This window comes from Falco cherrug, chromosome 4, assembly GCF_023634085.1.
Source record: "Falco cherrug isolate bFalChe1 chromosome 4, bFalChe1.pri, whole genome shotgun sequence".
Lineage (NCBI taxonomy): Eukaryota > Metazoa > Chordata > Aves > Falconiformes > Falconidae > Falco > Falco cherrug.
This window is the reverse complement of record NC_073700.1, coordinates 68357442-68370692: the sequence shown is the minus strand read 5'-3', so window position 1 is coordinate 68370692 and position 13251 is coordinate 68357442. Positions and strand designations below refer to the sequence as shown.

The window sequence follows — 13251 nt, the reverse complement described above, 5'->3', positions numbered from 1 at the left end:
CTTGTTTATATTCATCATATTGACAGAGCAACCATTATAGTAAACCAGAAAGGGTGGGCTGGAATCCATCCACTCTCTAATGCCATTAACAAATGCACTGCAGACGGCTCAGCTGAAGCAGCAGTCACCTGGCTGCTGCATGATTTAGTGTAACTCTGAAATCAACTGTGCAATGATAGAGATGGATGAGTCCAGGGTCCCACTGAACAGTACAGCAGTTACTGCAGTGTCTTACAAAACTGACAGCTTTCTAACCTCTCACGAGAAAGACTTCATTATGCTCCATTTCATTACATATTGAAATATTTCATCAGTGAATTGCCATGTACAGAAAAGAAAGATAGGGTAGTATAAGTGTGACTCATACATAAAAGCAATTAAATTTAGCAGGAGTGATTTTTGCATGGTACTCTTGGTTTATTTTGGGCTCATTCTTCCCATGCCAGTGCTTTGCTTTCTGCATATCAATACGAAAAGATGAGTCATATTTTAAGTCTTCTGCTATGAGAAGAGAAAACAGTAGTATTTGATCATTATCTCATAATGAGATAAATGTATTGCGCCCTGTCTTCGTGCTCTTTATGGAACACATCATCTTGAGTGCCATCATGTGGCATGTACAGGACACCCAGTCAGTGTGGGTTTATGAAAGGCAGGTCATGCTTGACTAACCTAGTCTCCTTCTATGACAAGGTGACCTCCTTAGGGGATAAGGGAAAAGCTGTGGATGTTGTCTACCTGGAGTTCAGTAAAGCCTTTTAAATCATTTCCCACAGCATCCTCCTAGAGAAAGTGGCTGCTTATGGCTTGGACGGGCATGCTGTTCACTGGGTAAAAAATTGGCTGGACAGCCTGGCCCAAAAAATGGAGTCAAATCCAGTTGCTGGCCAGTCAGAAATGGTGTTCCCCAGGGCTCAGTACTGGGGCCAGTTCTGTTTGATACTTTTATTAATGATCTGGACAAGGAGATCAAGCGCACCCTCAGTCAGTTTGCAGAGGATACCAAGCTGGGGGAAATGTTGATCTGCTGGAGGGCAGGCAAGCTCTGCAGGGGGCTCTGGACAGGCCCGACTGATAGGCCAAGGCCAACTGTACGAGATTCAAGAAGAAGTACCGCGTCCTGTATTTGGGTCAAAAAAACCCCACGCACAACCCCCAGCAGCGTTCTACTGGCTGGGGCAGAGCGGCTGGAAAGCTGCCGGGCAGAAAAGGCCCTGGGGGTGCTGGCTGATGGCCAGCTGAACACGAACCAGCAGTGTGCCCAGGTGGCCAAGGTGGCCAAGAGCATCCTGGCTTGTATCTGAAACAGCGTGGCCAGCAGGACAAGGACAGCGATCGTCCCCTTGTACTCGGCACTGGTGAGGCCGCACCTCCATACTGTGTTCAGTTCTGGGGCCCTGACTAGGAGACAGACACATATGTGGAGCGTGTCCAGAGAAGGGCAACAAAGCTGGTGAAGCCATAAACTTGGCAGTGCTAGATTAACAGTTGGACTTGGTGATCTTACAGGTCTCTTCCAACCTAAACAATTCTATGATTCTATGATTATGAAAGAACCTGAAGTCAGCATTTACAACATAAGCCCCTGCTAAAGCACAAAGCAGCAACTCACTCCAGAAACTCCTACCCAAATGCAATTACAACCAGGCCCATTAAAGATGAAGAGAAGTTGGACAAATTCACTTCAGAGATTTTTAGGCTAGATCTATGGTGTGGTATCTCTGGGTGCTTTCCTGCTCTTGGCCACTGGTGTATGGTGCTGGAAAAACCTGATCTCTAAGACATCAAGAGATTCAACATCTCTCCCACTCTTCAGTCTTGGACAGCCTCCAGGTGTGTGGACTGGAAGAGGCTGCATGGCTACAGGCTGTACCAGACAGCACGTTCACCCTGAACTCCAGCCACAACCTGGGTTATTACAAGCTATTCCTAGCTCCTTTAAAGCCAAGGACGCTTTTGTCACCAATTTCAACCAGCCCCAAATGTTACCTTGTGTATCCATGTGGTGTTTAAAAAGTTGCATGCCTGCTGCTGTGTCCCACGCACTACAAGTGCCGGTTTCCACCACACTTAAGCTATTACAAAAATAAACAACGAAAGCTGCCAAAAGCCATCCATCCTTTATCACGGTCCCAAGTTACACTACTGTGACCTCCAAAAACAATGAAAAAAAACCAAACAATGATTTACATACAAGCCAGGGGGAAAATTTTTTTCTCAGAAACTCCCCAAAGAACTAAGTATCTTGAAAAAACACATGATGAAACTCATTATTCTTGTAAAGTAACAATCATGTAGCTCTTCAAGAAGTAAAAAGACAAAACCCAAAGAGAACAATAATGGATGTGCTCTCCAGCATTCGTATTTTTCAGCAGCTCAACCATTCCCAAAGAGCATCAAGTACTTATATCGGCATCGTGAAATATTGTGCCTCTGGCTTTACTTCTGAAGAGATTCTTCAATCTTATTGTAATTTGTTCTGCTTCACTGCTTAAGAGCGGTCAAAATTTCAGAAAAGGAACCAAAATCAATCGGTTCTCCTCCTCCAGTAATCCAGATATGCCTTTATGAATCTGAATGCTATTAAATCCATAGCAGCACATGACCAATATATTAATCCTAGTATAGCAAAAAACTTCTCTTCAACAATATGGCCATTCATATTTCTTTCTGGAAGGAATATACAACCATTTTTCTTTTTTATTTCACAGGAACATCTTAACCAAAATTTAAAATAAAATAAATCAAGCACTGTGGTAATAATACAAATGAAAATGTAGCATATTAATAGCATATTAATAGGACAAATTATTGGATTCTGAATTGGAATCTAATTGGAGTAAAACATAAAATGCCTTTTCAAACTATATTGCTTTTTTGGTTTCCTGCTTTGGCAGTTGGGGAAGAAACTTTGGACTGTTGGACTGAAAGCTGCAATAACATTTGCTTTGATGACTCCCGAAGACCTTGTTGGCCTGCTCAGGAATAAGTCAGCCCAGAATTTGCCCCAGGTTTTGCTACTACTTATTAAGAAGTATGATGATTTATGATTCCTGAGAAATCCTGCCTCCCTGAAAGGGTTTGACTTTCCTTCTGCAGTGCTGCTGGACGTGCAGCTGGAACTGCCGATTTGCCATCCCACTGCACCCAGGAACAGGGGGTGAAGCCAAAGTATCAGTGAGGTAGAATAAATTCATTTAAAATCAGCCAACCGGGTGATAACAAAACTAATAAAAAAAAGTTGTGGAGAATCTGACATGCAGATACTGTCCTAGTAATAACAGCAGAAAATAGGGCTCACCTCCCTGCCTCATAGAAGGGTTGGTTTTATCTATGCCACAGTCCTGCAAAAGCTCCCTTGGACAGATGGTACGTGCTGGAATAAGGTTCAATAGACAAAAAAAAAAAGCACGTGGAGAAGAGTTACAGCTATATTATCAATATTACTGTGACCAACATCATCTTCCAGGCAGCTGCTGAAGACCTTTTTCAAGGTCAGCAGTCAGGTGAAAAAAAAACCAACCCCGACCATTCATTCCCTAAACAGCATTTTGGCAGAAACTCAAAGGGATTTTCAACAGTATCTTTTGCCTTCCCTAGGGCTTCCAACAACAAGGCGTCAGCACACGAGGGATGCTGAGAAGAGGTAACAGCTGTCAGCAGACAACAGCCTCCACAGGAGTGGAAAGCTGTGGGGGCAAGCGCACATTCCCGCCAAGAGCAAACACCATGGGACAGCACTGAGAAATGGAAGAAGAGTAGGAAATACGAGACAGGTCAGTGAACATGAAGGCGTGTAACCCGGAGAAAACATCATACACTGATTCCTGGTTCTCCAACAATGTCTGGTGTTACTAGATTAGAAAAGCAGTCACAGGGGACCCTGGCTGATGCTTTTGCAAAGTGCCCCTCCTGGGACAGAAGCAAAGCTTTCCAACAGATACCACAGCCCAGTCCTGAGCCTGTTCTTGGTTACACCACTCAGCCTTTGGGGAAGCTATTTCAGATGTACCCAGTGTGACTGAGATCACAGCCTGGCGCTTTCTCTCTCACTCTCATTTGATCTGGATTACAGTCTTGTTCTTTCTGGGCATCCAAAAAGTAGATGTGGGGTGTGTGTTGTTTTGTTCTTCCAGGCTCAGGAATTACTGCTGGTGCCAGACATTATGTATTTACCTCTCGTACAGATGCTATCATATTCGTGGATTAAAACAGCATTGCACTCAAATGATGGAAGAAACATCTGGGGTTTCTTTTTGATGGTGTGCTTCTGTAGATGAAGATAGATGTGCTGGTTTGCACAGCTCTTTCAAATATTATAGTTCACAGAAATAAGGCTGGTCAAATACCTCTTCAGCATAAAGCTACTGGAGTCGTGGGGGTCTAACAGAGATAAATGCAGCCCTGCATGATTCTTTTAAATTTTATTCTACACCTTAAGTAGACTGTAAAACTCTCTGGAGCACTGGCCATGTCTCACTTGGTGCTTTTATAGAGGACAGCACAGCATATCCCACCAGGATTTATCAAAGCTGCCACGAGAGAAATACTGCAAAAATCCACCAGTTTTTTCCCCTTGTCTGTTCGTTCTGAGGCAATTATAAAAGAACAGGACAAGTCCTCAAGACTTCATTAATGTGAAAGTATCCCAAAATATATTCTGGATGTATGTTTTAAATCTCATGTAAAAATACAGGAATATTCTAAAAGCCACAGTCTAATAAACTACTATCAAATTGTGGCATTGAATGGATAGTGCTTATGCAATCATATTTTTAAAAGTCTGAGCAAACCTTTCATGTATATTTTTTAAAAGCAAGAGAAGTTGTTTTAACTATATCTTCCAGTTACAACTGGCATTTTCTGAGACATTAATATTATTTTTGTCAAAGTTGTAGTGTTTTTTCTAGCGCAATAGTTTCACAGCGAGGTACTAAAGTGTAAAAGTTTCCCATTTTTCCATTACTAGGATCAAAGTTCATAGCAGAGGCTTTTTTGAAGGAGCACTCAAAATAATAATGCTGAATTACCACCTTCTTTTCCTAGTACTTCATGTTATTTTGATATCTTCATGTCCTTTGCAAAGTGACACATAATGTGTTAGGCAGAGCACTGAGGACTCAATCCTGCAAACACATGTGTTTCATTTTATGCACCTAGCAGTAGCTTGCAGTAAGGAAATTAGATTATTCACAATGCATAAATCTTTGCAGCATCCAGACCTGAGATAGCATCACTCAGCAACCGATAGCATTTAACCACATATTTCAGTAGAGTGCCAGATGGCGAAGAGAACAAAGAAGTAAGATTTATAAACATTTGCAGCCAGCTTTATGCCTCTTACTGCAACACAACTGCCAGTCATTTCAGGGCAGTTATACCTGAGAGCAAAACAACTACTCCCCATGTCTAATTACACTATAATGATAATTTCTGCAAGATGGCGAAGCACCGTCACTGCACGTTGAGCCACAGCACACAGTGGGCATCACAACACGAACGTCTGTGCAACAGGTGATGATTATTATCAAAACAATGTCACCGTTTCCATTCTATCCCATTTTCAAAAACGAAAAGAGTAGCTCCCTGCAACTTCCTCAACAATTCCTATTCTGTGCTGAAATCTCCCATGACTGATTTTTTTTTTACCTGAAGATTTTTAAAGACTACGCAAAAATCTTTCCACTGTATTTACGAGCAAGATTAAAGAATGAGGACATCTTTTCCTAGGAGGGAAAGCACACACTTTTGCCGATTGCCTTTAGCGCTTCCCCAGCCAGGATAGCCCAGATGTAGGAATTCCTGTTTGGGGGACACAGCCCTGCTGAAGGGGGAGCCCCGGGGAGGGCTGAGCGAAGGATGCGCACAGGACCCTGCGGGATGCACCGATGCCTCCGCCGACCCCCAGCGCTGCCTCTTGCTCAGCTCACAGAGGGGCTTCGGCTGATGTTGCCCCTGTCCCTCCCGTCCACTAAACGCCCGAGAGCAGCCGCCGGAGGTGGGGTTGGGGGTTCCCTTACCTGCACCAGGGTCATCTGGGAGCCGAGGGCCAGCAGAATCTTCTCGGTCTTGGTGGGGTAGGGGTTGTCGCGGTGCTTGTAGAGCCACTGCTTGAGCGGCCGCGCCATGTCCTGCAGCGCCTGCCGCTTGTGCCGCACCTTCCCGCCGCTCTGCCGCGCCCTGCCGCGGAGAAGGGGCGCTGAGGGCCGCGGCCGGGGCGGTGGGCACCTCCCCGGTGTCCCCCCCCGTCCCCGGGCACGGCGCCGAGCTCCCCTGAGGGGCCGCCGCTGAGGGTGCAGGAGGCGGGCAGGGATGCGTGCCCTGCCCGGGGGGGGACCCTGCTCGGGGGGTGCCCCAGCCCCGGGGTGCCCCCTGCCCGGGTCTGGCCCTGCGCGGGGGGAGCCGACCCCCATCCTCGCGGGGTGCTCGGGGACTCCCCACGGCCGCCACCCCCGCCCCGGGCCGGCTGCTCGGGAGAAGGCGGTGCCCGCGGCTGGCCCGCACCGCCGGTGGAGGGGCTGGGGGAGAGGACGCAGCGCCGGCCCGGCCGGATCCGCCGCGGGGGTTTCAGCAGGGCAAGGGCTCCGCCGGTGCGGGGTCTGAGTATCCCGATGCGTTCGGTGCTCGGCATCTGCCGGGCGTGTGCTCGCTCTGCTTACAGAGGGGCTTCCCGGGGGGCCAGGGCCCGCCTCGCACGGCCCCGCCGCGCACCGGGCGCAGCCGGGAGCAGAGAGCTACGGCTGCGGGCTGCCCCGGCCCCGCGGCCGTATTTATTTGCCAGTTACGCTGAGCGGTACCCGCGGCATCGGGCACCTCCCGGCTCATTTCCCAGCGAGGAGCCGGCGGCGAGGAGCGCTCCCGGCAGCGGCGGCGTGCCCGCTCCCCAGCGCCGCCGGCAGCCGCACCGAGCAGCGCCCAAAGCCCCACACGCCCGCCGGGGAAAAGAGGTTAACGGGGGCAGTGAAGCTCGGGGCCCGCTAAAAAAAACAGGAAAAGAAAACGGTGTTTCTTTGTGAAAAACGGTCCGGAACAGAAAGCGAGTGAACGAAGCCAGAGGAACCAGGAGGAAAACCCGCCGGGCGGGCAGCGCGGCGCGGAGGCTCCGGGCGGCGGCGGCAGGGGGCGCCACGGCGCCGTGCCGAGACGGGCCGGGCCGGGCCGAGCCAGGCCGAGCCGCGCCGGGCCGTGCGGGGCCGCGCCGGGCCGAGAAGAGCCGAGCCGCGCCGTGCCCTGCCGGCCGCGCCAAGCCATGCCGTTCCGCGCCGGGCCGGGCCGAGCGACCGCGGCCGCTGCCTCGTCCAAGGCTCCCTCGGCAACCCAGCTCCGCCGCGGTCGGCTGCTGATAACATTTCGATGAAACATAAACCTGCGTCCTACCAACCAGCACCGCCGTTAAAAGTACGAGCTGATGCAATCGTTAAGGTGGAAATTCGGCAGTAAAAACAGCTCCTCGGGACTCCTCGGTTTCGGTGCCTCCTGACCGTGCTCCTTAGTCTTTGCTTTGTAAAGCTGACCCGAAATGTCTGGCCCGCGCTCGCCAGTTCAGCCGTTCGAGCTGACAACGCGCCGGAGCTGACACGTCCTCTCACCGCCTCCTACTTCACCTGTTCCAGCACACACAAAAAATCAGACGCAGGCGGTTCTGCCTCAGCTGCCTTTTTAGCAAAACCGACGCTAACAACACCCTGCCCGGCCCTCGCCTGGCACCGCACTAGTCCGCTTTAACTCCCATCCCAGGGAATGCACCGACAGCGCAGCGTCTTCCCGGCCGCTCGCCCAGCGCGCTGCGAGCCGGCCGAGCCGGCGGGGCAACTGCTGGGGGGCCCGCTGCGCCCGCCCGCCTCAGCCCCGGCCGCGAACCGGCTGCCCCGGCCCCGCCGCCGCTCCGACCCCCGGTTTCACGCGTTCCGCCTCGCGCCTCCGTCTTGGGGGCTTTAATTACATGAAGCGCCCGACCAAACCGGACGAGCCCCGGTTTCCCCGGTTTGTTTGTGTTTCGAGGCAGAGAGGGAGAGGTCAAACACCGCCGGACAGGAGCGCTCTTGTCTGGCACATTCCAGCCCAATCGGACGCCTCTGCATCACCTATTACCGGAATTTCCCACCGTGGCTGCGGAGTAAGAGTCCCAGAGAGTACGGACCCGGGGTGTGGGGGAGGACCCATCTAGAAACCCGTCTCTCAACCCCAAACCGGCTACGCGGCTGCCGGGAGCGCCGGCAGTGGCATGCAGGGCCGCCCCGCGGAGCCGGTGCGCGGCGCGGAGACGAGCGCACGGCATACCCCGTCCGCCGGTTGCGCAGGCTGAGGCTCTCCTTGATGGACGGGCTGTCGGGGAGCAGCACCTCGGCGTGGTGCGGTCCCTCCACCACCCCCACGTAGGGCCGGCCGCTCCGCTCCCGCTCCTTGGCGTCCTCCTCGAAAAGCACCTGGCCGCTGAGCTTGCTGAAGACGATGGTGTTCATGGTGGGGGGCTGGGGGCCGCCGTCGGGCTGGCCGCCGGCTCCGAGGTGCGGGGGCTCGCTCTGCGCTGCGGGGAGGCGGCAGCGGTCACCGGGCAGCCGCGCCGAACCGCCGAGACCCGCCCGGCGCGACCGGCGGGGGGGGAAGCGCGGAGGCACCGGGCGCCGCCTGCCCACCCACCGGGGGAGGTGGGGGGCTGCCCGCCCCTCCCACGGCTCGGCCCGGTCCCACGCCCCCCCCCCCCCCTCAGCCCGCTCCCGCGGCCCCCTCGGCCCGGCCCGCTCCCACGGCCCGGCCCGCTCCCACTCGCACCTCGCCGCCAGCCTCCGCCGCGCTGCTCGCACCGTGTCGCAATAGTTCGGAGCGCGGGTTTTCGGTTGGTTTGGTGTTTCTCTCTCGCTTGCGCTCTCTCTCTCTCCTTTTTTTTCCCTTTTCCCTTCCCTTCCCCTCCCCTCCCCCCGGAATGATTTTCCCCTTCCCCCTCCCCAAACGGGGAGGGAAACAAATTGTTTTTAACGACCACCAAATGCGCAAAGCCGGCGCCCGGAGGCACTGCCGCCGCGCAGCCACTCACACTGTCGGGACCGCCGCTCCCCATCCCCCCGGGGGGGGGGGGCACCGCCGGCGAGGGGACCCCAGCAGCCCCTTCAAGGGCACGGGCCCCGCCCGGGCAGCGCGGCATCGGGGGGCGGTGCGTGGAGGGGCGGTAGGAGCCCGGCGAGGGGCAGCCGAGGGGGAGGCAGTGCACGGCTGGGCAGTCCCCGGTGTGCATGGGGGGGTCCCCCGGGAAAGGCAGCTGAGGGCACCGGCTGGGGTTGGGCTGCCCGCGGCAGCGACCCCCGTCGGGGGCGCGGGATGGGCGAGGGGCAGAGCCGGCGCGGCGGCGGCGGTGCTGGCAGCCGCAGCCCTCAGCCGCTCATTAATGCTGGCGTTTAATGAAGCTGGACCGGGCAACATCTCCCCCAACTCTTCTCCGTCTCCCCTTGTGGGTCGTCGTCCCGTGTCCGTGTCCCGTCCGTCCCCCCGTTCGCCTCCCCTTACAAGGATTATAAATCAGACCGCAGTCAGAGCCGGAGGCAGCCTGCTCGCTTTAGCATCCTCGCTCCTGCGGACACACGGTGCTCCGCCGCCGGCGAGGTCTGCGGGCGCCCCCGGCCCGCTCCCACGGATGTGCCCTGGCCCCCCCGGCTCCCCCGGCCCCGCATCACCCGCCGCCCTGCGGCGCAGCAGCCCAGTCCCGGCAGCGCCGGGCTTAACATTTCGGTTACTGTGCGCAGAAACGAAGAAGATGGCCACAGTCAATATTTACAAGGATGTAATTCAGACGTTACTTGACCGCCGCGGGTGAGCGGGGAGCAGCCGTCTGCGCCCGCGGGCCCGGCGGGACGTGCGCGGCGCGGACCCCCGTGAGCGCCCCCCCACGCCCTCGAGGGCACCTCGCTTCCCCGTGGGCTGCTTGTCCCCGTCCTTGTCCCCGCAAGCCTGACCCCAAAGGACCCGAGCCTGCATAGCCGCTGCGGGCTTTATCCCGTCCCCTCTCCATCATCCTGGCCTCGTCCCTTCCCGTCCTGCTGGGCCGCGGAGGCCCCCGCGAAGGCAGTACGCGGTTCTCCGCGGACCTGGGCACCGGAGCGGCGGGGACAGACGGGCTGGGGGCTGCCGCCTTCCCGGCCCCGGGGCAGCGGCGGGGGCAGGTACCTGCTGCGGGCGCGCTCGCTCCCGTCTGCGGCGGGGCGGCTCCTGCCCCCGGGCACCCCCGCCCGCCCGCCGCGTCCCCCCTCCCGGGCTCTGCCAGACCGTTTCTGACCCGCCATGGGGTGCTCTCTGCGACCTAGCCCCCTCTCTGCACCCCTCTGTGACGTCATGGCCGCTCTTTGCGACGTCACACAGCCACACATGTCCGGGAAGGGGGCCCGTGGAAGAAGTGCACCCTGGCGTCAAGGACCACCCACCCTTATGGGTATGATTTCTCCGCTTGCTGAAGGGAACCAGAAGGGAGGGTGGGGAAGGGCAATGTGCTGAAGGCACCCTGTCAGGGAGAAAAACCGCTGTCACTAGGGTGGGCAAATCCCCCCCAAATAACTTGCTGCCAGTCTCTGGCTGAGAAAACAAAGGATAGAAACGGGTGTAAATGACCGCGGGAGCACTTCTGCATGGCTCATAGGGACACCGTGGGACAAATGCCTCTTGCCAGTCTGTGCTAACGTGCTTATTAGGGGCTTGCTGCAAAACACGCAGCTCCAACCATTGCCATGCCCAGTGGAACGGTTTATGACCTGGGATGTGGTGTTATAATTATATCACAGCAAAAGTAGACTGAGAAAGTGACAGGCTTGATCACAAACAAGCTCCTGAGGGCTCTCGCTCACTCCAGATAAATGGAGAGGTGATCTCAACCATTTGCAGCCTTAGACAAGTATTTGCCCTGTTGTCGTCGTCCGTCCGTGTCCCCCCCCATCTGCCACTCCCAGCCCCTCTGGCACGGCAGGGGCGAACCCCTCTGGCTGGGCTGGCACAGGCTCAGGCTCCCAGCTCCCGAGGGGAGTCACAGATGGGGCATGGCAGGTTTCCATGGGGCCTGCAGGTTGAGGCAGACTCTGGAGCAGGGTCAGCCCATGCACCGGCAGGGTACAGAGCAGGTGCCCTTGGAAAGACTCTCTTCCTGCCTGCCTGCCCGCAGTGGTGGGATGGATGCTCGTTCTCTGCCTTGTGGGTGGCTCAGGAGGAACCTGGGAAGGCAAAGGTAATCCTCTCCCGTGTCTTCTGATGATGGTGCTGCTGGAGCTCAGGGGATCATTGTCTGCACTTGCAGGGGATGTGGCTGTCCTTAAGGACATCCGTGGTCCCCAGGAGTGGTGGGGGTGCGCGCTGCCCTGCATGCCCGCCTGGCCAGCGCCGGGCAGGGCATGGGCACCCAGGGCAGCAGGTTGCTGACGGCCTGGCAGATCCCACACCCACACCCAGAATAAATCACAGCAACAAGAGCTGAGGGCAGAAATCAGCATTTGGAAAGCAGCTCTGGAAAAAACCAAAAGTCTGTGCGGGCAGGCGCTGCCAAGCGCGGCAAGGCAGCGGCAGGAGCAGTTGGCACCATGGCGCCTTACAAGCTTCTAAAGCAGCGAGATCTCCGAAATCATCACATGTAAATCTCACACACACCCGCCCCCTCCATATTTTATTACTTAGATCACAGTTGAAAAGCTTAAATGAAAACAGGGTTTCTATTTCCAGAGCTTGTTTAACATCGTGAATATGATACAAACTGTGGGCTTCATGTTTTTAATTAAGGTTACTTACCCGGCCATGCACGGAAAAATAAGTCAATAGCTGCTGGCCGCATACTGCGGCCTGCTGCCGGCTCCCCTGAGGACGGTGCAGCACTGACTGACGGGAGCACCGGGGCTCCCATGCATCCCGCAGTGGGGCAGGAGGCCCAGGGTGCAGGGGCAGTTTGGGCACCTGCCGGCCTGGAGCTGCAAGAAGCTCCTTGCCAGTCTTCGCAGCACCTCTGCCAGTCCATGCCCACGTGCCCAGCCTCAGACAGCCAGTAGGCCGGTCTGGCATGCCAGTAAGCAGCAACAAGGCACCTTTCCAAGGGATATCGTGCAGAAAGAGCCTAAAAGTGGTGCTCTGGGGCCTAATCTGTCTCACTGGAGGAGCCAGGAAAAAATCAACCGTGCTGTCAGCTGAGAGGAGAATTTGCTCCCAAGGCTGCAAGCAATGGAGCTCCCCAGTGCCAGCCCTGCTCCAGCCAGCGGAGAGGCCACAGCCCCAGCGCTGCCTGAGGTGGGCGGCCATCGCGCACAGCCCCCTGGCACTGCCAGGGCAGGCTGGAGCGCGGCGCTACCTGCTCCCCCTTCTCCACCCAAGAGCAGGGGGCAATCCAAAACCGCTCTGGTAGAGTTCTAACTATGCTCCTAAATACAGTCCTCAATTCTGGTTTGCACTCCCAGCAAAATGTTGCTTTTGTGCCTTATTTTGCACTCTGGTTATTTTTTAAATGCTTTCAGCAAACATTTCCTTGGCATTGCATTCTCACAGCTCCTCGCTCCAGCTGTGGATTCCTTCACAGTAAACATATATGTTTGAAATTCAAAGAATTTCCTCACGTCCCTGGTACACTCTGCTCTATGGAATGCTAGGCTGCTAAATAACTATGGCCATGTATGTCAGAGGGCCTGAGAAGTTGGGTAGGTGAGAAATTGTTTAGGATTATGCAAAATGAGGTGTTATCTACACTGCAAAGTAGCCACCCTTGCCGGGAGAGCAGCTGCAGGGACCTGTTGCCATTCATGGCAGCAGCTGGGTCAGCAGTGAGCGAAGTCCTGAGGCACATGTAGGTACGGATGAACCTGCCTAAGGAGGTTGGCTCCAATGGTGCCTCAAGGGGTTTGCTTTGCTTCTGTGGGCAGCCGGAGCTGGCAGAGCTGCAGCTTAGCAGGGGTTCTTCCTGCTCAGTCTGGCAACCCCCAAAGCACTGGGGTGAAATGAAGCAGTGGAGAAGTTAGATCTCTTTACATGGAGTTTTGTTGAATATAATCCTAAGGAAGGAAGACCTGTTGCCCTTGAACATATCACAGGACCAATGCCTAGAATAGCTTAGAGCAAACGGGGCTCAGTGCTCCTTCCTTGGGAGCAGTGGGGTCATCATACTGGGCATATGACATCTAAGGGGGGAGAAAATTATGCTGTTCTACTAGAAAGCAAAGATAGGCTCTGAAGTTGCCACCTAATTACAGGCCTTTTTGCGTGCTGTGGAGAAATGAGCCTTGCAAGGTTTCTCAATAGCAG

At 55.1% G+C, this 13251-nt stretch overlaps 1 protein-coding gene across 3 annotated transcripts in view; it reads right to left on the bottom strand.

Annotated features, from left to right (window-relative positions):
• MKX (mohawk homeobox) overlaps positions 1–8890 on the bottom strand; it is a 48856-nt gene extending 39966 nt beyond the window's left edge. For 2 of the 3 annotated variants that reach the window (XR_008732139.1, XM_055709697.1), the window contains exons 1-2: positions 8281–8568; positions 6021–6180 (exon numbers count right to left, since the gene is read on the bottom strand). Coding sequence is in view for 2 of the 3 variants with exons in the window: in XM_055709697.1 (XP_055565672.1) it covers positions 6021–6180; positions 8281–8462 (342 nt within the window). In the remaining variant the exon portion in view is untranslated. Of the gene's footprint in view, positions 1–6020; positions 6181–8280; positions 8569–8772 lie in introns of those variants that run through there. The other variant, XM_055709696.1, reaches the window with a different exon arrangement.
• Positions 8891–13251: the final 4361 nt, after the last annotated feature.